This window comes from Capsicum annuum, chromosome 7, assembly GCF_002878395.1.
Source record: "Capsicum annuum cultivar UCD-10X-F1 chromosome 7, UCD10Xv1.1, whole genome shotgun sequence".
NCBI lineage: Eukaryota > Viridiplantae > Streptophyta > Magnoliopsida > Solanales > Solanaceae > Capsicum > Capsicum annuum.
This window is the reverse complement of record NC_061117.1, coordinates 103,222,610-103,247,635: the sequence shown is the minus strand read 5'-3', so window position 1 is coordinate 103,247,635 and position 25,026 is coordinate 103,222,610. Positions and strand designations below refer to the sequence as shown.

General features: G+C 36.2%; 1 protein-coding gene across 7 annotated transcripts; it reads right to left on the bottom strand.

Moving 5' to 3' along the window:
• Window positions 1-3,940: 3,940 nt before the first annotated feature.
• LOC107877822 (pathogenesis-related homeodomain protein) lies at window positions 3,941-22,413 on the bottom strand. 7 transcript variants are annotated; one of them, XM_047393639.1, is made up of 12 exons: window positions 22,197-22,411; window positions 21,191-21,296; window positions 20,472-20,960; window positions 9,992-10,157; window positions 9,647-9,770; window positions 9,378-9,490; window positions 8,913-9,272; window positions 8,589-8,825; window positions 8,407-8,496; window positions 5,599-5,649; window positions 5,140-5,382; window positions 3,941-4,430 (listed from the first exon to the last, which is right to left on the bottom strand). In XM_047393639.1, the coding sequence occupies exons 3-12, from the start codon at window positions 20,930-20,932 to the stop codon at window positions 4,158-4,160; spliced, it is 2,118 nt and encodes a 705-aa protein (XP_047249595.1). In that variant the 5' UTR covers window positions 20,933-20,960; window positions 21,191-21,296; window positions 22,197-22,411; the 3' UTR covers window positions 3,941-4,157. The 7 variants fall into 7 exon arrangements, with proteins under 7 accessions (XP_047249595.1, XP_016580061.1, XP_016580060.1 ...); XM_016724575.2 differs by having other exon boundaries at window positions 21,191-21,239; XM_016724574.2 differs by having other exon boundaries at window positions 21,191-21,236.
• Window positions 22,414-25,026: the final 2,613 nt, after the last annotated feature.

Genomic DNA, 25,026 nt, shown 5'->3' with positions numbered 1-25,026 from the left:
AATCAAGGTATGCTATGTGTTGATTCATGGGTCCCTTTCACCCATGAAGCTCAAGAATCTCTCTTCAAAATCCAAGATTTGTGTATTTATGAATGCTCATGATGTAAATTGAATTGAAATTCATGTTCATGATGTTGTGGGGTTTTGATTTATGTTTTAAATTACATATTTCAATGATTGACCCTAGTATATGAAGATTTGCATAATAATTATGATAAACCCTTCAAATTAGCAAATTTATTTATGCAACCATGGCAATTAGATGCATTGATGATGGTATAACCAAAGTATGCTCCCCATGTGTTTGATTAAATTCCCATGTGAAGAAAAAGTGCCATACTAGTGTGATAATATGAAATCCCCATTCATGTACAAGTTTATGCATGTCAAATGTTTGATGAAATATTTTAGTCAGTGAATTATGGATACATATGTAGCCCTTGTGGAGCTTTAGAACTTGTACTTCATGAAATCTCCAACTTATTATATTATGGATTGTTGATGTTGACCATGTATTCAAGAAAGTCATGCTTTGTCGGTTTCTTTCCATCGAGTCCTAGGGGTACTTGTACCCAAAAAATATAGCTATGTGCCTAGAGCCAGTGTCATGTTTTCACGATATCCTTAGTTAAGCCATGATCCATAGAACTCAGTTAGTCATGTGACTCAGGAAAGTTCAGAAATCCAGTAATCTTAGAAATCTCAGACAGTTATCAGATCTCAGTAGCATTCCGTTAGTCCACGAAAATTCAGTTAACTCAGTCCAGTCAGTTCAGTCAATTATGTTTAGTGTCTATTCAGATGGGATTAGAAATTAACACCGAGCGAACCCAAGGATGGGAACCCACCTGTTATATGAGGGTGTGAGTCTTACAAGCAATCCTTGCATTCCAGAACTACGTAGCCAGCATAGGTTGAGACATCATAGCTGTTATATGAGGGTAGATGAGGTGGCTTTACCTGTTACGTGAGGTTCCCACCGTTCTCACTAAAGTTGCCTGTTATATGAGGGTTACTCACAGATTGTCCTTACCAGTGGCGCGGTATTGACACCATTCTAATTGGGGTTACAGATTGGACCCCAACTCAGCTATATTGCGTTATTTGGGGAATGTCGGTTAGATGACTACTTCCCACAGTTTCAGTTACAGATCAGGACTGTCAGATACAGTCATTCAGTCTCAGTAATAAAACTCAAATAGTTCTACAGAATTCAGGACCGTCAGATACAGTCAACTCAGAACAGAACGAAACTCAGCTAGTTCCATCAGAACCTAGGCTATCAGATACAGTCGCTCAGTATTAGTTATCAGTACTCATGTTAGCAGTATTCAGACTCAGTAGTCAGTGTTATTACGAATTCAGTTACAGTCATTTATTTATGCATGTATTCTCACGTTTATGTTATATAGTCAGTTAGCATTACTTATGCATTTTGAACCCTCTGCATTTAGCCTACCTCGCATGCATACCGATATATTCAATCGTACTGACGCATTTGCATTATGGTATTTTATACCATAGGTTCAGAAACACGAGCTCCAGAGCATCAGTAACATTCCAGTCTCGACAGTTAGAGTTAGCAGTGAGTCCTCATCCTTCGAGGACATGACCATTATTTTATTATCTCATTAATTAATTTATTTCAGTAGTTGGAGTTAGTTGGGGACATGTCCCATCAAATTCTTATTCAGACAGTTTAGAGGCTTTCAGACTAGCATATTTAGATAGTTATTTCCGTTGTTTTGGTATTGATATACCATATCTTCAGATGTTATGTTTTATCAGATCTTTGAACCTTATGGCCTTTCAGCCTTTATTTTCGCATTTATACAGTATATTATGCAGTGTACAGGTACAAATATCAATCATGGGCTAGCTTATGGTCCTTCGGGGTCATGAGCACCTTGTGGCGTTTCGGGAACCAGACTCGGGGTGTTATAGTTATACACCTTATTAATTTTGGGTTGGGCACCCCCCTAATCTCTTCTCAATTAATGATCTTGGTAATTTGAACAAGAGCGTAGTAGGGAGACTTTAACCAAATTATTCTTGAAAAAAATAATAAAACACCTGAAAAGAAATACAAACACAATCTAAATAGAACACTTAAAAAGAAATGGAGAAAATACTTAATAGCAATACAGGGAGTTAGTGATGTTATTTGTTGGCTCAATAGTTATGACTTTTTGAGAAAAAAATTTGCTAACTATATAATTAGTCGCATCATTATCTGGATGAACTTTCTTTGATAAGCTCTTTAGGGGTGGTTTGGTAGAGTGTATTGAAAAGTTAATGAATGCATTAGTTTAATGTATATTACTAATACCTTGTTTGGTATATTTTTTCACTTTATGTATAACTAATGTTTGCATTAGCATTAGTTATACACTCTATTGTGTATCGAGGTGTGTATTACTAATACATCAAAATTCATGGTATTAGCAATGCAATGGATTCGATGCATGAATTAACATAATTAAAGATACTATTATCCCTCAAAAAATTTTTCGCATCCGTTCTAGCATATATTTGGAGGATATTTTTGTAATTTTTTTCTTTTAAAAATTATTTAATATATGTTATTTTTAATACATCAAACACTGCATAAGAAAAATACAAGCACAACTAATGCAAACATAGCTAACACAAGCATAACTAATACAAGCATTACTAACTCACCATATTTTGCATTATTCTTATACACTCTACCAAACGACCCCTTAATGTGGATGCACTTTCTTTAATAAGCTCTTTATTTAGTTTGAGTTGTGCTATAGGATATAATTGAACTTTGTTCAGTGTCACAATTGACAATTATAAAATTAAATTTTTATTTGTGTTCTTTATCAAAAAAAATTTGCAAATAAAAGAATCTTTCCATTGTATGGAGTCAATTTCATTCTTTATATATATATCAAGTTAAACTAAGGTTATCAAAATTTAGTTTTACAAATTTGAATTTATTGCCTTGTGTTTGCAAATATAATTTCCAAATTCATTTAGTTTAAATGGTAATCAACATAGTTGATTTGTTGTCGTTTGCAGGTTAGAATTTGTCACTCTCGAAGAAACTTTGAATGATCTTGTATTGTTTTTTTCCAGTTTTCTGACAGAAAAGATGAAGAAATCATGTCAATATGGAACTTCACTAAAATAAGAATGTGAATCCTTTGTCATCTGGTGTATACAAATAATTATTTAAGGTGACAATAGAAACAAATTAGATTACGGTATTTAGGCAGGACATGTTCTTTGATCGTAGTAGATTTTCTTATGCATTTTCTATGATTTTGTGGTTTTAGATAGTCCTTATAAGGTTGTTGCATATATTCTGTTTTGTGAATTAGTAAGGTGCATGATCAACAATCGACGGTAATAATCTTTTACTATTCGAATGGAAATATGATCATAAGAATGGGTGACATCGAGAGTCGAGGTTATATATATGTATATATATATATATCAGATCAAAGTTACTTAAAAGATCATCATATCTCAAAATAATAAGTATCATGATACGCACGAAGCATGGATAAGTTAACTAGTAACAAGAATAAAGAATGGTATTTACATTGTCGATATTTAAGTAGATATCGTTCAATTCAAGGTAAGGGCGCTAAAGCTAAAATTATCATGTAACTCAGTCTTTATGCAGCTTAATAAATATAACATGGTCTTTATGCAGCTTAATAAATACGGCTACGACGATTGACAAGATTATCATTTAGCAGATGAAAAATATTTGTACAAGTTACAACCTAGTAAAACAAGGTTAATTTTTTTTTTTTGTGCTGCAAGTAAAACAAGGTATGTTGCAAGAACCTACTTGCATCGAAGTGGCAAATGAGGAGTGCACTAAGAGCGTCACCATTTCATACAAAATTTTGAATACTGCAAGATACTCATGTAACCACATCTTGAGTTTGGCCGATTAACATAACTGAAACTGATCTATTATATAAGGTTACAAATTACAATCTTGTACATTCTATTTCGTTGGAAGTCCTAAAAAAAGATTGAAAACTATACATGTATATTGCAAAAAGAAGATTTCTTCTTATAATTTGCCTCGAACAACCTACTTGTTTGTCTTTGTTGATTTGTCAAAAAAGGAGGAACACAACTCTTAAGGGGAAAAAAAAAGATGTGATAAGTCACCTTTTGTCCTGTAACTCTGCAAAAGGTATAAAGACAACCAATGATTCGTCTAAACTAGAAGCACCCGCTCTTCTACATCTGTGATTTGGAAACCTTAGTAAAATGTCCTGGAGTCTCGCTATTTTGTCCTTGATTCTACAAAGCTTCTGCATCTCAGCTTCAGCTTCTTGTATTTTTTCCCGCTCCTTAAAATTGAGTTTTCTCCTTTCTTTTTTTGCTCTCTCTCGCAGAAGTTTCAGGCTCATGTCATCGCCAAATTCTACAACTGTCTGCTTTGGAAACACAAAAGTTCAGAACAAAAATTTAATGTACGACCGTCTTTCAACTAGACTTTCTAAGTGAATAACGACTAAGACCAGAAATACACCGGTCATTCAACTAAAATGAGCACTGAACAATAACTAAAAAAGAAATATGGGAGATTCTAGATTCCACCCGTTGGAAGTTCTCTAGAAAAAGCTGAACTAACTTCTGAAGTTCAAACTTGAAATGAGAAATTGCAAGCAAATTAACCCAAACCCAGCCAGGTTTAAAATATACTGTGTTTGACATGGCATAGATTGATAAAACGGGAGAGCTTATATGATTTCATTGATAATCTGGGTATCTGGAAGCATCGACATGTGCTAATCAAGCGTCAGCTATAGGATAATAGCAAGAATAGCTAGCTACCTTCCCAATCCCTGCAGCTAAATTAAGATAGCATTCTTTATATTTTAAACCTGCAGTGCATATCACTTGGTATAAAATCCTCTCACCGGCAAAAAGTACCTTCTCACCAAGAAGATGAGCTATTTCTTTTTTCTTCTTATTCGCGTTTTTTACTTTCCTTTTCTTTTTCCTATAGTTAAACCCCCGTAATAAGCATTTTCACGAAGAGAAAGTGACCCCAAGCTAAAAGGTAGAGCATAAACACAATATTTTCTTTATATACATTAATGTAGAAGGCCAAATGGGTTCTCAGCTAACTAAACGTACCTCTACTTTATATGTTGATTGCTTTACTGCTTTTTTGACATGCTTTTTCTTGGAAGGACGGATCACCAAGTTGGGAGTTTCTTCATTAGGTGATCTCCCAAGATTTTTAGGTGCCTGGGCTGCATTTTCTTCTGCATCACTTGATGAAATATGATCTGCTGGTTCACCCTTTACAGTATCAGGTATACGTCCTACTGATGTTGTAGGACTAGTAACTTCGCATGGTTTTGTGCTCTCAGCCTGCTGATACCCATGAATAAAAGAACTTCAATATAAAAATATCCAGCTCTAGGCTAAATGTTATACAGCCCCTAAAGTTCAGGCGGTAATGAAATCGCCACCACATAAAAGAAAAATAGAAAAGTACAAAAAGAACTGTAAGAGAAAAAATGACAGGAGACGAGGCACTGAGAAACTTAAACGGTGAAGGACACCTGTAATCTTTAGCTCAATCCGTACCTTTCTAGCCTTAAGGGCTATGTACCGTGCATTCTTGAACCATTTGTTCACCTAGAAATAGCATGTAAAAGACAAATAAGCAAATGGAAAATATCAAGCGAACAGATTAAGATAGCTTCCATGTTGAAAGTTGCTTTAGGAATGCACGTTTTTCTTTTCTTTTTTCTCCAGTTTATTTTTCGTACAAATCCTAGTTAAATTAGGATTCCTATCCTTGGTAGGAAATTGATTAGTTATTTTAATTTTGGTAGAAATAGGTTGTTTCTTTGTCCTATTTTTAGTTGTAATAGCAACTATTTAAGTTAACCAGCTGATGATCAATAAGATACGGCTTTTACAAGAAAATAATCAACCTCTCTGCATATTCTCTTCTTTAAACTCCATCTCTGTTTTAGCGGCTAGCTTTGAATTGAATTCCTGCGTTATTTCCCTTTAACGGTTTTAAACCAACAATTGGTATCAAGAGCCAATTTCTTGAGGGATCTGTGAAAGAGATGAATTCTGAAAATAACTTTTCCCAAATAGCTCCTCCTGTCTTTGATGGTGAGAATTACCATCTTTGAGCAATAAGAATGGAGACTTATCTTGAGGCTTTAGATCTTTGGGAGGTCGTGGATTTTTTCGCTGCCTGATAATCCCACGGTGGCCTAGATCAAAAGTCAAAAGGAAAAGAAAATAAAAAAAGCAAAGCAAAAGCAACTTTGATTGCTAGTGTTTCTCCAAAATTTTTATGAGAATTATGGTCTTTAAATCAGCAAAAGAAATTTGGAATTATCTGAAGGAAGAATATACAGGAGATGAAAGAATACGAGGCATGAAGGTGTTGAATCTAATAATGGAATTCAAATTGCAAAAGATGAAGGAATCTGAGATCGTCAAAGAGTACTTAGATTGACTTCTTGACATTGTTAACAAGGTAAGATTGCTTGGCAAAAATTTAAAGATTCAAGAATTGTTGAAAAAATTCTCGTTACGGTGCTTGAAAGATACGAAGTATCAATTAATACCTTGGAAAACACAAAAGACCGGTCCAAGATTACCTTGGCAGAATTGTTAAATACATTACAGGCGCAAGAGCAAAGGAGGCTTATGAGATAGGATGGTGTGATTGAAGGAGCTTTGGCAGCCAACCACAAGACTCAAAGCAAGGGAAATAATTCAAAGAAAAACTACCCACCTTGCCAGCACTGTGGCAAAATCATCCTCCATTTAAATGTTGGAAGAGACTAGATGCACAATGCAAGATTTGCAAAAACAAATCTCAAAAATCTGAAGCAGAAACCCAAGTCACCAAAGAAGAAGAAAATCACTTATTTGTGGCAACATCTTAAACCAAAAAATCTGATTTTTTGATGATTTGACAGTGGTTGTACAAACCACATGAAATATGACAAAACTCTTTTTAAAGAGTTTTTGCCTTTGGAAAATAAGAAAATCAGAATTGGGAATGGTGACAATATTCCTGCAAAAAGAAAAGGGAATGTTGCAATCAAAACAATTTCAGGTACAAAAATAATTTCAAATGTCCTTTACATGCCCGATATTGATAAAAGTTTGTTAAGTGTTGGTCAACTAATGAAAGAAGGATTTAAACTATTGTTTGGAGACAAATATTGTCGAGTCTTTGATTTCACTAATCATGAGAATTTACAAGTTGATATGAGAGACAAAAGTTTCTTATTTAATCCAACAGAAGATGCACACAAGTCATGTAAGAACAAAGATGAATTAAAAAATTTATTCAAGAGGTCAAATTTAGACGAAGACGAGACTGTAATCTACAATTTCTGATCCAAGGAGGAGTGTTGGAAATATGTTTCAGAAATAAAGTAGGAATAGATAATTAGAATCCTATGTGGCTTAGACTTAGGAATTAGTTGTCCCTTATTATTTGAATAGGAATTAGTTATCCCAATTCAAATTGAAGTGTAGTTAGAAATTTAACTATAAATATATGTTTTGAGTTATTAATAAAATAATTCCCTTTGACAATACAATTGCAGTATTTTCTTCTCTCCAACTCTTTCTCTGTTATTTCTCTAATTTCAAAGCCAAAAACCAACATTCCATCAACCTATCAGTCACAGGAATCTCAAGAGACTTAGGTGCGTTTGGTATGAATGAAAATGTTTTCCACAGAAAATAAGTGGGTTTCTTACTTATTTTTCGGTGATAGTAAACAGAAAATATTAGCCCAAAAGCATTTGATATTAGTCTAGGCAAACATTATGTGAGTTGGGTGGATGATAGGTGTGTGGTGATGGTGGGATGGGGGCTACGGGTGGTGAACGTGGGGTGTGTTAGAGAGTGAGGAGACAATTAATGTGGAATGCCTATGGAGCATGGTTTCCCTACTTTTATTAGGGAAGTCATTTTCCTTATTTTTAAGGAACTTGTTTTCTTGGAGGAAATATTTTCCAAACATTTGGACTAACCAAACATGGGAAAATTGCAAAACATATCTCCATACCAAACACATCCTTAAGGTTTAGGCTTTGGAACATCATTATTTATAATAAGATAAATCATCATGCAGCCACCTCCCACTTTTCTTCCTCCCTTACTTTCCCTTTTTTTTCTGAGCAAGAGCATGTAACTATCCTAAGAGCATACGGTTTGTAGCCAAAACATGTAACAAAATCAGTTGTTGCTAGAGTAACACTTAATACTTCGTGGACTATTGACCAATTTACTTGCCATTTTCTAACAGTTGTAACTGACTATACATAGCTCATACAATCACCGGACTGCAGTACTACAGGATCTAAACTTTCTAGGTGTCTATTGACATATCAAAATTATCATTACCTTCTCATATTCAATACCCAGCTTCTTGGAGAGGTTCTCCCGCACGTCTCTAGATGGAAGTTCATTCTCAGCAAATACACGGCGAAGTTCCTGGTAAAGCTCAGAAGTATTAAGCAGTGAGAAAACTCTAAAAGATGCTTCCTCTTTGATGCAACAACGAATAATGCAAAGAAGCATATTACCTCAACTGCATCAGGAGGAATCCTGAATATTTCTCTCTTGGCTGGTCGACCGAAAGACTCTTTTTCCACTTTATTTGCTGTTTTTTCTGAACAACTTTTCTCACTTTTGAAAAGGGTTATAAGGGTGCTTGCAGCATCTGATTCAGACTCCTTCCGTCTACGCTTTCTTTTACCTGGACCCCAATCTTCGTCTTCACTATTTTGCTCAATTGCGGGAGCATGCTTTCCAAACATTTCCTGGGATACAAAAGAGCATCATTGATTTCTTGTTAGCAGCATGCAGTAAAAAGCCAAAGAGCAACTTATCGATAATAATCTTCTCACATCATTTAACTTGATATAATCAACAGCTCTTCTCTGTCTGGGGGCAGATAGAACATCGACGTCAGTTGTCTCCTCGTAATCTAACCCAGCAATCTGTTTAGACAAATAATCTTTTCCACTGCTTCCACCTTCTGGCTTTCCTGTTAAAGCTAACAATTCATCTTCAAGTGATTCTAACATGCTTCCACTGCTTCCTTCACTAGAAGAACCACTATCAAAGCTATCAGTACTACTGTGACTATTAGCAACTTTTTCAGGATCATAATCATCATCTTCGGAGTCATCAGATGGCCAGTCTTGTTCAGGGCATAACAAGGACTCCTCACCTTCAGGCCGTAGAGCCTCTTCCTTAAAGATATCCTGTATTAATCAAATAGATATGTCATCATTAAATTACTGATCAACAGATAATTCTTGAGGGGTGAAAAATGATCTTATAGAGAGTACAACAGTATATTACTCAACCTCCCAGTTACTATCCATAGCAAAGTGGGTGCCGATATGAGCATTTGTTGCTTCTATTATTTCCATCTTACACTTGCAAAATTTGCAAAACCAGCCTTCATCATCTGGTGGTACTGCAAATTATCATTTGTTTTGGAATAAGTTTTCATAAAAATATGAGCCGGCAGCCATTTAGCTAAACAAAAGTTATAAATTTCAGATGTAAAGCTCTGCTCTGCATAAGCAGTTGAAGAAAAGAGAGAAATGGAAGCATATGCAAACTAACTTACTATTTTCTGTTGATAGTGGAGGATCAAGACATTTTTGATGGAAGGCGCAGTTGCATGTACCATCACAAAGTATGATGTCATTGTCAGAGAAAGCTTCTTGCAATTTGCATTTGGCACAAATAATCTGAAAATAGAACAAGAAACTTTGAACTCTGCATCCGAGTTTGATTATCTGTTTATTTATGCAGATTTTTTCCTATTTCTGCTTCGATGCTGCTATGAGTTTAAAAGGGGGTAGGGAAATAAAGTGCAATAAACAGAAAAGAGAACCAACTATCATTATCTGGATGACATGCAAGTTTTAGCAAAGTCAAAGACAAAAACACTTTGTGAAAGGATGCTTACATGATCGTGATGGACAGATCCATCTGGAGCAATAGCAGAATCATCAATCTGCCCAGCAGAGCTAAGCAGATCCAGATGATGAACTATCTCCCTTATTCCAAGCTTGCAGTTTAATATTTGTTTCTTCGCTCTCTGTAGTTCTTTTTCTGGCCTAATTTTTTCTCGACTGGATGAAAAGACAAAAGTTGTCACATTAGCTGCTCGCGCAAGGATAAAGTTACACTAATATTTACATATTGAATTTGTTTAAATAGGCCAGAGCTTGTAAATGCTCCTTTACTTTTGTGCTGATTCTACTGTTAAGGGTTTAACTGTAGGGTAGCCACTTGTGCAGTCCACAATATTCGGGTTGCAGGACAGAAAATGAGGGGCGTCAAAATTGCTACCCTACTTCTAAACATAAATATATCTCTTAGACTGGAAATAAATTGTATCATGTCTTATCTTGTCATACACAAAATCCCGAACTCAGGTCCACATTTAAGTTAAAGTTCTTTTCATTACTCGACTAATAAATCTTATAATCCCACTACGTCCCAATCTTACATTTGACACATCATGTCTCTCATATCTCAAACAACATTGACGAATTAACTCACAACTTTTTCCCTTTTAAATATTTGACTTACCGTTATTTCAAGTTTACAAACTTATTACTATTAACAATGCCATTATACAATGTTCAAGCCCCATTTTGCCATAACAACACCATCCCTAGGTGGAAACTCAAATAGAGAGACAGAAGAGCTATAAGCCGTTTTGGCAAATGACTGAAGCTGTAGAGAAAATTAGCAAACTCGACAAAGGTGCTAGTCGCACACATGAAGGATAAGTAAACTATACCCTATCCTCTCTAGAATGGTAGTGGTGGTGGAGCCACCCTTGTCAGTGGCTGTAATTTTACACTCTTTCGCTAGAAAATTACATTTTGTAGATGGGTAATTTTCTTTTTTAAGTATATATACTATATGTTGAATCCCCTTGGCTTCTCCTATGTTTAGTTCTATATATGACTCCCCTTATTGAAAATCCTAACTGCACCACCAGATGGAAGATTCTGAGGTGATGAATGCATATTGTATTTCGGTGACTGGATGGAATTTTCATTTCAGAAGCAATCAGTCTGATTGGGAATTGGCTGAAATAGATGAGTTTAATCAGAAATGAACTTTGTAATTCTGGACAAAAACAATGATTCTCTACAGTGGTTAGCCTGCAAAGATGGGGTCTATACAGTTAAATCCTTTTAAAATTTCATACAAAAGGAAAAGGAGAGTTATGATAATCATTAGCCTTGAAAAAGGATCTGGAAGACCATTGTTTTATGGCCCCTAGTTCTGGATCGAGTCGCTGGACGACTAACTTGGAAGTTAGACCTAATGTTATGGTTTAAGCCCTTGTTTTTGTTTCGTGACTTGCCTATGATTGCTGAATTTTGCAGCTCATACAGGGAACTGCAGACCTGGGAACTTGTTTGAGAAAGTCCCGACTCTCTTGATAAAATCCAACTTGTTTTATTAATAATGCCAACTCTATTAAATAGAGGTTTACAGTGGCAAAGAGTCCTAACAAACTAGAAATAGAAAAAGCCATATAAAACTGAATTAACAAGAGTCCTAATCCACTAAGGGAAGTTCTATTCTACTAACAAAATAATTCAGAAAATAAACATCATTATTAGTCCTATTAATCCTATTAATTCTTGCGTGGAATATTGTTTTCCGACAAAAGCATCAATAACATTATCCCCTTCCCGGAGAAAAAGCTTGTCCTCAAGCTTGAAGTCTGGAAAGGCAGATTTGAAATGATGCACTGTCTCCCAAGTGGAGTCCTCAACAAATAGGCCGCACCATTGCACCAGAATTTCCCAATTACCATGATTCAGACGCGATTTGAGCACAGAGCAAGGGGTGGGAACAACACGCCCTTCTTCAACTGGTGGAAGAGTAGGTGGAGTTGTAGGTAGCTCACCCTTGAATGGCTTAAGAAGTGACACATGAAACACATCATGAAGTTTGCAACCACTTGATACCTAGGACAATGTCAAAAGCATCCAAAGGAATCACATATAAATCAACATTGAAGGAATGGTTAGCTAAAGAAAATTGCATTGCCATGCAAATGCCCAAACTGGAAATTTTCTCTCAATTTGCCACTGATACATAGAGATTTCTTCGACATTGGATAGGCAAATCTAAGCATTGGGAAGCCGTAGAGCTAATAAAATTATGTGTACAGCCTGAATCAACTAAGCTAAGCAACAACTTCTTATCAATTACAACCTGCAACTACATAGTATCGGCATGTTGTTTGCCTGTGATAGCATGGAGTGAGATGGCAGGCTCTCCACTATTCGTTGGTACATCTTCATATTCCAACTTCTTATCAGTTGTAGCTTGCAACTGCATATTATCTGCATGTTGTTTGTTTGTGATGGCATGGAGTGAGATGGAAGGCTCTCCACTATCTGTTGATATGTCTTCAAATTTTGCATCCTTTATTTACAGCCAAAATAAATTTTTGCACTGATGTCCTTGAACATAAGGATCATCACAGTTGTAGCACAACCCTTTTGCTCGCCGGGCAGCCATCTCGGCACGAGTCAACCTTTTCACAAAAGGATTAGTAGCAATTACCTTAGCCCCCGGAATTACTGCTGCCGCGGTAGTCTTTGAGGTTGAATTATAGCCCCTTTGTGTGCTAGAAGAAATTTGTATCTTCTTCTCAAATGCTCTCGACAAACTCATTGCCTGTACTAGGTTAGATAGATTCTGTAATTCAACATCGAGATGAATCAAATCAACTAAACCCGCTGTAAACATATCTACTTCTTGGTCTACACGTACAGATGATGCACGAGCCAACATCATTTGGAAGTCCCTCTGGTAATCTTCAACAGAACCATTTTGTTTCAAGTTGATCAATTCCGCTAATGGATTGCTTTTCATTGTGGGCCAAAATGAAGAGTACAATATTCTTTGAAGACACCCCATGTTAAATTTGGTTCCTCCAGTTCTAGTTGATAAACCCATAATTGCGTCTCCCTGTCATGTGAAAAGCAGCTATGCCTACTTTTTCTTGGTTGGCAGTACGCTGGTTAGCGAAAAATTTCTCACAAAGATGAAGCCAAATAAAAGGATCTTCATGTCCATCATAAGTTGGAAAGTCTAATTTAGTGTATCTGGGAACTATACCTCTTCCTCCATTGTTGTCATCAGTCCCAAAGTTGTTGTTTCTTCCTCCTAGACGCACATCCAGTTGTTTTCCTGTGTTACTGGTTCGTTGAACAGAAGCAACACTATTGTCTCCAACTTCAACTCCCTATGCACATGCCGTGGTGCGGATTAAGGTTTCAATTTGTTGAGATAATTGCTGGAATTTGACGTTCAACCTTGCTTCCGAAGCTGCTACTTTTGCTTCGGTCTAAGTTTGGGCTTCCAGTAATAGACTTTGCAGCCTTGCTTCTCCGGTACCCTCGTCCATGGTGACAAGCTCTGATACCAAATTGTTATGGCCCCTAGTTTTGGATCGAGTCGTTGGACGACTAACTTGGAAGTCAGACCTAACGTTCTGGTCTAAGCCCTTGTTTTTGTTTCGTGACTTGCTTACGATTACTGAATTTTGCAGCTCATTCAGGGAACTACAGACCTGGTTTGAGAAAGTCCCGACTGTCTCCAACTTGTTTTATTAATAACGTCAACTCTCTCACATAGAGGTTTACAGTATCAAAGAATCCTAACAAACTAGAAATAGAAAAAGCCATATAAAACTGAATTAACAAGAGTCCTAATCCACTAAGGGAAGTTCTATTCTACTAACAAAATAATACAGAAAATAAACATCATTATTAGTCCTATTAATCTTATTAATTCTTGCGTCTGGAATATTGTTTTCCGACAAAAGCATCAATAACACATTGTTCTTATGAAGGTTACTTGTTTTGGTTGTAATATAAGCCGAATCGGTGCCAACCTTTTTGATCCAATAATTCAAGGTCAACACAAAGAGATCCAAGCCATGATCACCTTATGGACGCAAAAACGTGTTTGGAGGACCCTTTTGGATCTCCCAGCAGAGCAATACAACATGTGGATAATAGCTTGGAGCACGACAGAAGTTATATCCGATGATACAATCCAAGGGACCATTAAGCAATATCGTGTTTGGATGATAGCTTGGAGCATAGGAGGCGCATCATTAAAAGTGTCAATTGGGTCGCTTTGTTATACTGGGTCATTTTTTGACTCATTTTGTAATAAATAGCTCATGGCTATAAATAGCTAGGATTTCCCTTTTCTTAGACTTGGATGATTTTGGATGAACATAAAGCTTGTTGGAAGTTTATTGATTTGCTTAGAAACGTTGGTTGTGAGGGGTTTAATTACCCTTTCGGTCGTTGTAGGAGTTAGGTGTTTGTTTTAGGATTACGTTCAAGAATCATTGGTTTAATATACCTTTGGTTTGCTTACGTTCCTATTCTTGTGTCTATCTTTTATCCCTTTTCCTTATTGTCTTTCAATTGTTTTCGTATTTTGGTTCGTATTAGGTTGGTTGGCTACACATGGGGCCTACTTAACTCAAGATAAATTGCAAAAGAAAGGCTATATATTATGTGTAGTAGATGTGCTTTATGTGAAAGCTCCTCTGAGACAACAGATCATACTTTTCTCCATTATAATTTACAAGGCTGATACAGGCCTATTTTTGACTATCCATGGACTACGCTGGGTACACGTCAACGCTTCAAGAGCCCTATTAAGCTACTAGAAGTCATTGGAGGCTGGAAGGAATCTAAAGAAGACTTGTATGTCAATCCCTTTATGCGTTGCTTGGAGTGTATGATTAGAAAGTAATAGGTAGGTGTTTTGACAGAAGAAAGAAACATATCTCTTTGGTTAAGAGTAGATCTATTCGTAATTTGTATTACAGGAAAAAAGGAATTGTTTTTAATTTGAGTGATATGCTAGATTTGTTAGCTTCTACAAGTTTATAATGTAAAACAAGTGCACCTCTGCTATATTTTTTGCAGTACTATATTTTTTTTTTTGATAAAGGTACTGTTGTTTTCATCGCCATTAAGGGTATGCTGGAGACCTCCAAAAACATTCCAACAAAAATAGAGAAAACTAGTAGATTACAACGATCCTATAAAGTCTAAAATCTGTGCATCTTCTTCTATCCTTTCTTCTTTACACCAAAAATAAAAAGTAGTCAAGCAGTTCCATTTGACTCTATCTATTGGGTTAGCTTTGTTTACGAAGCATCTGCTATTTCTCTCCTTCCAGATTGACCACCAGACGCAAGATGCTATTATACTCCATCATCTTTTCTGAGAATTGCTCCCCCTCTTCTGATCCAGCAACTAAGAAGATCTATTGTATGCTCAGGCATAACCCACTTAGTTTGTGTTGATCCTAGAAATAGATTCCACAACTGTGTTGTCACTTTGCAATGGAGAAATAGATGCTTATTGGTTTCCTCAGTCTCATTGCAAAGAGAGCAACAAGAGGCTATCCGAAAGCCACTCCTTTTCAGTCTCTCATGTATAGCACATGCTCTTCTGGCAACTAACCAAGAGAAGCATTTTATCTTGGTTGACACCTTATTTCTCCATATTTGTTTCCAGGGCCAGACTTGCATCCTTATTGCTCTTTCACTTCCTTAACATATAGTTTGTTGACAGAAAAGATTCCATCTCTAGAGTGCTTCCATCTGATAGAGTGATAGAGTGATAGAGTCATGCTCTGTTGATAACCTCTTGAGTCCATTCAGTACTTGCAATAGCTCGGCCACTTTCCCAATCTCCCAATCATTTAAATGTCTCTTAAACACAATATTCCACCCCTGTTCGGACCATACCTCAGCCACTGTTTCTTCTGGATTATGCACAACGAGAATAGGTCTGGAAATGAGACCATTAAAGTCTCGTTTCCAATCCAATTCTCCTACCAGAATAGGATTTTAGTCCCATTTCCTACTTTGTAGACTATGTTTCTGCTAAGATTTGGCCACAAGTTCCTCATTGATCTCCAAGTTGACACCTTATAAGTGCTATTCACAGCGCTAGAGCACCAATTTCCATTTCGTCCATACTTGTTGGCTATCACCTCCCTCCACAATGCATGTTCCTCGGTGGTGTACCTCCACATCCATTTAGACAGGAGACATCTACTTTGTAGCCCTAAGTTTCTAACTCCCAATCCACCTGATTGATGTAACTGTACAATCTGGCGCTTGACTAAATGTAGACCCTTTCCTTCTTTATTGCCATGCCACAAGAAATCTCTTCTCAATTTGTCAAGTCTTTCTTCCACCTTGACAGGTAAAGGAAAAAGAGACATAACATAAGTTAGAAGAGAATCCAAGACTAAATTGATCAAAGTGACTCTTCCTCCCAAAGAAATATACTGAGCTTTCAAGTTGGATAATTTTTTCTCTGTCTTTTCAATGATGCCATTCCATATTTCTAGCTCTTTATGTTTGTGACCCAGTGGCATGCCCAAATATGTCGTTGGAAGTTGCTCTATTCTACACCCCAATATATTGCAAGACTTTGCAGTTGTGGGACTTCTTTAATTGAAAAAATACTCTTTCTCCAATTTACAGATAACACAAAACTGCTTAAAAAACCACTAAAGTCACTCTTATGAAGGCAACCTGGTCAAGTGTTGCTTCACAAAAAATAATTGTCATCTGCATAAATTAGATGACAAATTTGCATAATCCCCCGAAGAGAATTGTTAACTTTGAAGCCTCTTATCCAGCTACTTTGGACGGCCACTCTCATCATGCTATTGTAGCCCTCTATTGCTAGCATGAAAAGAAAGGGAGAGAGTGGATCTCCCTGCCTGAGACCCACCCCTTTCTAATGGAAAAGAATCAGTAGGTTATCCGTTTACAAAAATGGAGAACCTAACAGTTTTTATGCAAAAGTCAATCTACTTCAGCCATTTCGCCCCAAACCCCATTTGCTCAAGTTCAAGTATTCTGATCAAGTAGTCCCAATTGACATGGTCGTAAGCCTTTTCAATATCCAGTTCGCACATAATTCCTGGATCACCCCCTTTAAGCCTAGTGTTACACATTCACTTGCTATTAGTGCAGCATCAATGATTTGCCTTCCTTTAATGAAGGCCATTTGGTGTTTGTTTACTAACTTGCTAATCACTTTTTTAAGCCTTTCCGCTAAAAGCTTAGCAATGATATTGTAAACTCCTCCTATCAGGCTTATAGGTCTGAAGTCTCTCAAGTCGACTGGTCCGACCTTAGGAATTAATGCAACAAAGGTTGCATTCAGGCTCAACACATGATAATCATGGGAATGCCTCAAGGTGCTCATAATATCTTCCTTTAAGTATTTACCAGAAGTTCTGATAGAAACTCATTGGGAAGCCATCGGGGCATGGGGTGGGGCCTTGTCACTAGCACACAACTTGAGTGCCTCAAAAACTTCCTCTTCTTCAAACTGTCTATGTAGCCACTCTTTTTCTTCCCCGCAAATGCTTTCACTTCCCTGGAAGATAAAATCTGGCCTCTATCGTTCTGTTTCCTTGTACAGATTCGGGTAAAAACTTACAATTTGTTGCTTGATTAGCATTGGTTCAGAAATAACTGCCCCTTCCACTTCTAAATTTTCAATTAAATTGAATCTCTTGTGAGATGTGGCAATTCTGTGAAAGTACTTGGTATTTTTATCTCCATGTTTGAGCCACTGTACTCTAGACCTCTGTCTCCATGTTATTTCCTCATTCCTAGAAATTACAGCAAACTCATTGAAAAGGTGAGCTTTATGTATCATCTTCTCCTCATATAATGATCTTTGCTCCTGAATTGCTTCGATGTTGGCAATCTGATTCAGCACATCCTCCTTTTGGTGTTTCCAGTTAACTCTGTTTTCCAAGCCTCATTCCTTTAATTTTCCTTTGAGCAGCTTCAGTTTTGTGGCTAGTGTGTAGGAGGCTGATCCACTAACAGAGAAAGAGTTCCACCATTCTTTGACTTTATTATTGAATCCTTCCACCCCCATCCACCATTGTTCAAACTTGAAATACGTATTCCTAAGGTTTAACTCTCCACAAGTTAGAGCTATTGGACTATGATTGGTACTGTGCTATCAAATAATTCTTACCTTGTAAAAGAAAAGCACATATAAGGGATAGCTTCAGAATAGGTGGCACAAGATAGCTTTTCCCTGTCATATGTAGATCTCTAAATGAATAAGTCCAAGTCCAAGTCCAACACCCTGACAATTGAAATTGCTGAAAGAAGATGAAATAAACCTAAAATCACATTGATGAAAATTGTCTCAAAACACATAAATCTCTCAAAAGCCGCGTGAACTTGGTGAATAACCGAACAAAATGGAAGAAAAGAATTTATAAAGGACATAACAATTAGTTAAGATTAAGGTTTTAGCTGTTGTTGATACAATTACATCGGTAAAGTGCTAAATCGGGAGTATTTTCAATTGGGTTGGAGATTGATATGTCAGAGTAAAAATAAGTGTGAGATTTAGAGAATCTATAACTTTATAAGCCTCTGGAGTTTTGTGTGATAAGAAGATACCTCCCAAGCTTAAAGGCAAATTCTATAGAGTGGCAGTCCGTCCGGCCATGCTGTATGGAGCACAATGTTGGCCAATTAAGAACTCTCATATCCAAAAGTTTAAGCGGAAATGAGGATATTGCGTTGGATGTATGGACTTACTAGGGGAGATAGGGTTAAGAATGAGACTATTTGGGAGAAGGTGGGAGTGGCTTCTGTGGAGGACAAGATGCGGGAAGTGAGGTTAAGATGGTTTGGGCATGTGATGAGGAGGGGCACTGATGTCCCAATTCGTAGGTGTGAGAGGTTCACTTTGGATGGTTTCAGGCGGGGTAGAGGTAGGCTGAAGAAATACTAGAGGGAGGTGATTAGACAAGACATGGAGCAGTTACAACTTACTTACTGAGGACATGACCCTAGACAGGAAGGTATGGAGGACGCGAATTATGTTAGAGGACTAGTGCGCGTGGGTGAAGCGTAGCTAGTAGATAGGTGTGCTTTGGTGTAGCTTTGCTAGGTTGTAGGGCTTTGCACATAGGTTGGAGTTTCTAGTCAGGAGGGTTTGAGTGAGGTGTGTGCTTTCAATTAGATAGTGTATGGTACTACACTTTAGGTGTCTTATTTCTGTTATTTCATCTTCTTTCATGTTTTATTACGACTTTGTTTACTGTCTGATGTCTGATCCCACTATGTGGGAATACACTGGGTATGTTGTTGTTGTTGTATAGCTTCATAAGCCCTTAAATTGTCTTAAAACACAAGTTATTAAGTATTGGAATGGAAGGGCACATTAGATTGGAATGTTATAGAGGATTCATATAACCGACTATCACTACTTTTTGAGATTGAAGCATAGTTGTTGCACTGATTCTAGCTTTTCTCTATAGTAATTCTCATTTGCTAACGGATCCCAATAATTCCAAGAATTAAACAGTCCAGGCTTGAGTTAGTTGCATCTGTCATTGTTGGTCATGAGACCCTACCTTCAAGAGCCATAGTAATAAATTCTGAAAGCAGGTACACCTAGCTGATTTCCCAAAATAAATACCATGACGATGTAAAAGACCATAATATTACATGGACGACCATACACTTTATAGTTGTATCAAGTGGCTACATTTGTGTTTTTCTTCTTCTGTCTCCTTTTTTCTGGGGTAAGTACCATTATCTACTTCTTTTAAACAAAATGTGCTAAACATTTTTTTCTCATAACTATAACAACATTGTGCAACTCAAACACGACAGTCTTTCACACTATTTGAACCAACTTCATATCCAACTTTCTTTTCCAGTTTTATATCAAAATGGTACATCATTTCAACTCTCAATAATTAAAACCATACAGACATTGAACCATGATATTCCATTGAAGAGCAAATGCTATGAGCTATTTTGAACCACGTGGAATCTCTCCCTAACAATGAACTTGAATTTTCGTTCTGCTAAATCTCTTACTAGAAGCTATAGGATATTTGCATAATAACTTTATACCCTTCAGGATATCAATTCAGCAACTGGTTGAAGAAACTGCCCAGCACCCTCACGATTTAACAGTAGGGGAACGTTTCATATCTTTAATGTCAAACATTCAGGTTCCTCAATCTCCCATTCCTAAAGAGCAGACAACAAGTTTGAAAAATTTACGTAGAAAGGCTTATTAGATCAGAGCAATCAACCATAAGCGAAAGGTTAAACTTTTTAGTAAATGGTTAACAGGGAAACAACTCCCTCTTTTTAGTTAATAGTTAACAAGGAAACAACCCCATCAAACATATATATTTGTCACACCTGTGACCCTTTGGACACAAACATTTTACTTGTACAATTTGTTTCTTCAGTTTCTTACCATTTGAGGACCAAACAGTTACCATACTCGATAACGAGTCTCTAGGAAAGACAAATACATTTATGTAGATAAGAAGGATAAAGTACATACCTCTGACCTTTCCAGCCTTCTGCAGAATAAGCATCAATAAGGTTCTGCTCTAGCTTCATCTTGATCAAGAGGTATCTTGTCCTCCTTTGTAAAGGTGAAACATCATCTGGATCTGCATCACGTTTTCTTCTCCTCTTTTTTCTCCTTCTCTTTAACTTTTCAGACCCAGTATCCAGGTTTTCATGTTTTAAGTTGTCCTCCCCTTGGCAGCTCAATACGGACTGCTTCTTCGATGATTCAGCTTTTTGCAGTATTTCTTTCTTAAGTATGTTTCCCCCAGAACTGCACCTTCCCTTACCTTCAGCAGCAACTTTTCTCTTTGATGAAGATGCCTGAGTAACCTTTCCATGAGATTTTGATTTCAGCTTAGACCTCTTTTTCTCTAATCTTCTCAACACATTTTTTACTTGTGATGAGCTCACAACTTCTTTATGCAGATATTTATCTGTTTTTCCAGGCATCGTAGCTTGTAGTGTGACATTAAAAGTCCTACAAGGACAAGACAATCGATGATCAATAACCTCTAAGACAACATGAAAAAGACAGATGAGAAGATGTCTTTTTTTTCGATTAATAAGAAAATGTCAAATCTTTGTCAAGCCAAAGATACAAAAGTTGCAGTTCTTGTTTCAATGTCACTTTTAGTTAATATATACCACAACATATATTCGCTGAAAAGAGGAAGAAGGAAAAGAAAAGAAATAAAAACTGCCAAGTACCTCTTAGTTCACTAGGAAGCACAAGTACAGTACACGTGAATCGCTTCTGCTACAGGCAAGAACTTTCATATATGTTAAAACTATTAACATTCCTCGAACACAGCAACTGTTAGTGAAGCATGCTAAATAATAAGCAAGACATATGAGCAACTAACAAGATACTCACGGATTCACCTCTACGATCTAAACATTAAGAAGTATAAAGAACCAATAATGAAGAAAGGCTTATTATGCTCAACTCAGTAACGAAGAAAACAAGCAACCTTTTCGAAAATAAAAGAAACAACAACAACATACCCAATTTAATTCCACAAGGGTCTGGGGAGGGTAGTGTGTGAGCAGACCTTACTCCTATTAGGTAGAGAGACTGTTTCCTATAGACACTCGGTTACTTACTATTAGAGCAAAACTAGTTTAGTCTTAGATCAGTATCAATTTTCAGATGACAGGGAACAGTGCTGGAACTCATCAGACAAGTTGACTTGTCACTGGAAAATGACAGTTCCAATAGATATTTGGGAAAAAATTGGAATTTGCTTTCACCTAATACAATCACAAATCCAATGTACCTAGCTCACAAACAAGATCCAATCTTTCAATCAAACTCTTCCCCAAAATAAACTCCAATTTTCAAGTCATTAAAAACTAGACGCCAATCCCAATTTAAGCATTCTATGCACAACAAGAGAAAAACTCAATGCATTCAAGTGACACATACATTCACACTACTAATCCGTTATCACTTACACTGCCAACCAAAGATCTAATTACAAACACAGACATATACACATAAACAAAAGACTTCAAATTTCAATTATCGATCAGCCAGTTCATAACCCCAATTAAGCACATTCAAGAAAATACAAAATAGCTAACACTACGGAAATTTGACAAACACCCACAAAAGATTTAACAAAGAATTGTCTGATAAACCAACAAAGACTAAAAATTTATCATAATTAATAAAATGGGTATCCTTAAAAATAGGAAAACACAAAAGGCTAACCTTAAAGGGGAAGAGTTGGAGAAAGATCTGAAGAGTAGCAAAGATTCATCAAACGGTTAAGTATCTAACATTCTAACTATTTTTGAATGCAGAGAATTTCCACCTTGTTGCTCTTGGGAATAATTTGGATTAAGATAAGTACTAGTCAATGGTTTAATGAATGATGGGAGTAATAATGATTATACTTCATTTAGTGTTCAAATATTAGTACTAATGCTTTTCACTAATTAGTATTCATAACTTGCTGTTTATGTCTGTTTCTTTTTCCTTAATTGCTTCCAAATATTGAGTTTCTTTTTTTTTTTAATTATTATTTTTATACATACACCAAATTTAGTATCACTATAACTAATTAAAACAAGCAGATTGTCACAGGTAATTGAATCTCATAAAAGGATAGCTCGATACACTAGAGATTTCACTATGTGCTAGATCTGAAAAGGAATCGAACCACAATGAAATTGTAAAAGACACAATTAATTAAATTTTATAATATGATGAAAGTATATTTTCTAAGTGTAATTGGGTCTCGCTTCTTGAGTTCATTCTAGTGTAAGAGGTTGTATGCAGTCAGATAACAAATTTATACATCAAATCAAAGTAAGTTAATTAGGTATTCTTAGAATAGACCTTCACGAAATTAAATTAAAATAAAGAGGGTATTGCAAAGCTAAATTCAATGGGTCAATATGGAGCAAAAGAAATAAGCGGAGTTATTCGATATAATAAAAATAATTCAATTATAAATTTCATGAAATATTATTTTATAATATATTGAGTTGAGACATTTTTGATCAATTGTGTCTCCACTAACAACTTCTTTGAATTCTCAGCATTAATATAGGAAAACTTGGCTGATGATTCTTGAGAAAATTGAAGAAAAGGTGTCTTGTAAGTCTTGAATGAAAGATTGGTGACATTGACTAACTTAAAGGGTCAAACATCATTAGGAAACTTGATTAAGTTAATTGTGGACTTGATTAATATTTTCAAAACTTTCTAATCTTTTCAAAAATACAAATCAACCCAATCCACACCCCTCTTCAATCCAAATCAACCAGTCTCTCTCCTCTCTCTCGACAGCTTCTCTCAACTCTCCCCCAACCAATAGTTCTGCAAATTTCTCCTTTCAATCCTCGGTGATTTCAACATCCGACGATAAATAGTTGAGCTTCGAGTTCCTTTTTGACTTCAACCTTCAATTGACGTGACAGCCTTGCGCTCCAGCCACAACAAGTTCGAATTCTTCAACCTTCAATCGACGTGACTGCCTTACTCTTCGGCTACAACAGCTTCGAATTCATCATCATTTTTTTTCTTCCTCCACGGGTGAAAATTTATGGCCTTTTTAGTTTTGAAGAAAACGAGGAACTTGAGCCAACTTCTCTTATAGTATTGGTTAACAATTTCAATATTTATTGATTTAATTTGAAATACGGTCTCAATAAAACTCTAATTTCTGGTATTTCTTCTCTTCTCTTTTTGAAGTGAATTATGATTTTTTGTTGTTTGTTGCATTTTCTTGAAGTTTAATTTTTGTTGTTTGTGTTTATAAAAACAAAACAAAGATTTAGGTTAATTTGTTCTGTTCTTGTTTTTGGTAAAAATAGTGATATTGTTGTTTTCTGTTGAACAAAATTGTGCTACTGTTTTTTGTTTTATCCAACAAATATTTCATCTGGTGCAACATATTAACCATCTGATGCAACAGATTTATCAGATGATGCAACAGATTAACCATCTGATGCACCAGAGGAGCCATTAGATTACAATTCTGATGCAACAGATAATGTGTGAGCCCATGCTAACACATTTACAGCTTTTAACTCTAAATAATTGCAAAGTCTTGAGCAACTTTAGTCGTTTTTTATTAGTTTACTTTGATTTTGTATTATAAATAGAGAAGAAGGGGAACCGCAAATAAAGGAAGCAAAAAACATGAAATCGGAAGCAAATAAAAAACAAAGTGTGGCTGACGACATCCATGACACGTCGTCAGCCTGGTGATAGGCTGTCAAGTATGCCGTCAACCTTAAACAGAAGATGGAAGTTGCAGAAAGTTTTCTGACGACATTCATGACACGCCGTCAAGATGATGATAAGGCATCACCGTTGTTGTCAACCTTAGGCAGCAGAAGCTAAACTTGCAGAGAAGCTGACGACGTCCGTGATAGGCTGTCATACTCCTGATAGGCCGTCACGAGCGCCGTCATCTATTCCGAAGAAAATCTGAACTTTAATTTTATTTTCTTATTTAGGGTTAACTATTTAAAGCCTTGTTTTAGTTTTTTTTTATTATTGATTCGATCATTAAGAATTGGACTTATCCTACAAGATACAATATATGATATTTTTCTCTCTCTCTCTCTCAAAAACCAATATTTTGGAGTTTTGTCTTGTGAGTCAATTCAAAGTATACTTTTGATTTTCTTCATCATTGTAAGTTAATCCTTTCAGTTATGAATTCAATTTCCATACTTGTTTCTTGCATTATGAGTGGCTAAACACCTTTAATCTGGATTATGAGATCTAGGGTTAGGTCATGATAAGGTCTTAAATGTTCAAGATTTAAGAGGTATTAGGATTTCTTGGTAATTCTGAGATTATAATTAAAGTCTGCTGGTTGCAAATAGTAGGCGTACCTACTTTGATTTGCTTGAGAAAGAAATCATAAACAGTAGGAAGTGAATTATCAACAAGGACTCGGAAAGACTTCGTTTAATAATCAGCACTGTAACAAGGTTGATTAACCTGAGGTAAAATTTGAACAGTGAGTAGCGATTCCCTAAGTCCGAGAGGATTAGGAAATTAGACTCTTGAATAGGTCGAG

Bases quoted from the DNA above. Each gene is read 5' to 3' on its own strand.
- LOC107877822 (XM_047393639.1), bottom strand. From the start codon at position 20,932: ATGCCTGGAAAAACAGATAAATATCTGCATAAAGAAGTTGTGAGCTCA. The intron at 9,771-9,991 runs GTAAGCATCCTT...TTCTATTTTCAG, and splicing joins GATCTGTCCATCACGATCAT to ATTATTTGTGCCAAATGCAA. The intron at 9,273-9,377 runs GTTGAGTAATAT...TGATTAATACAG, and splicing joins CTATGGATAGTAACTGGGAG to GATATCTTTAAGGAAGAGGC.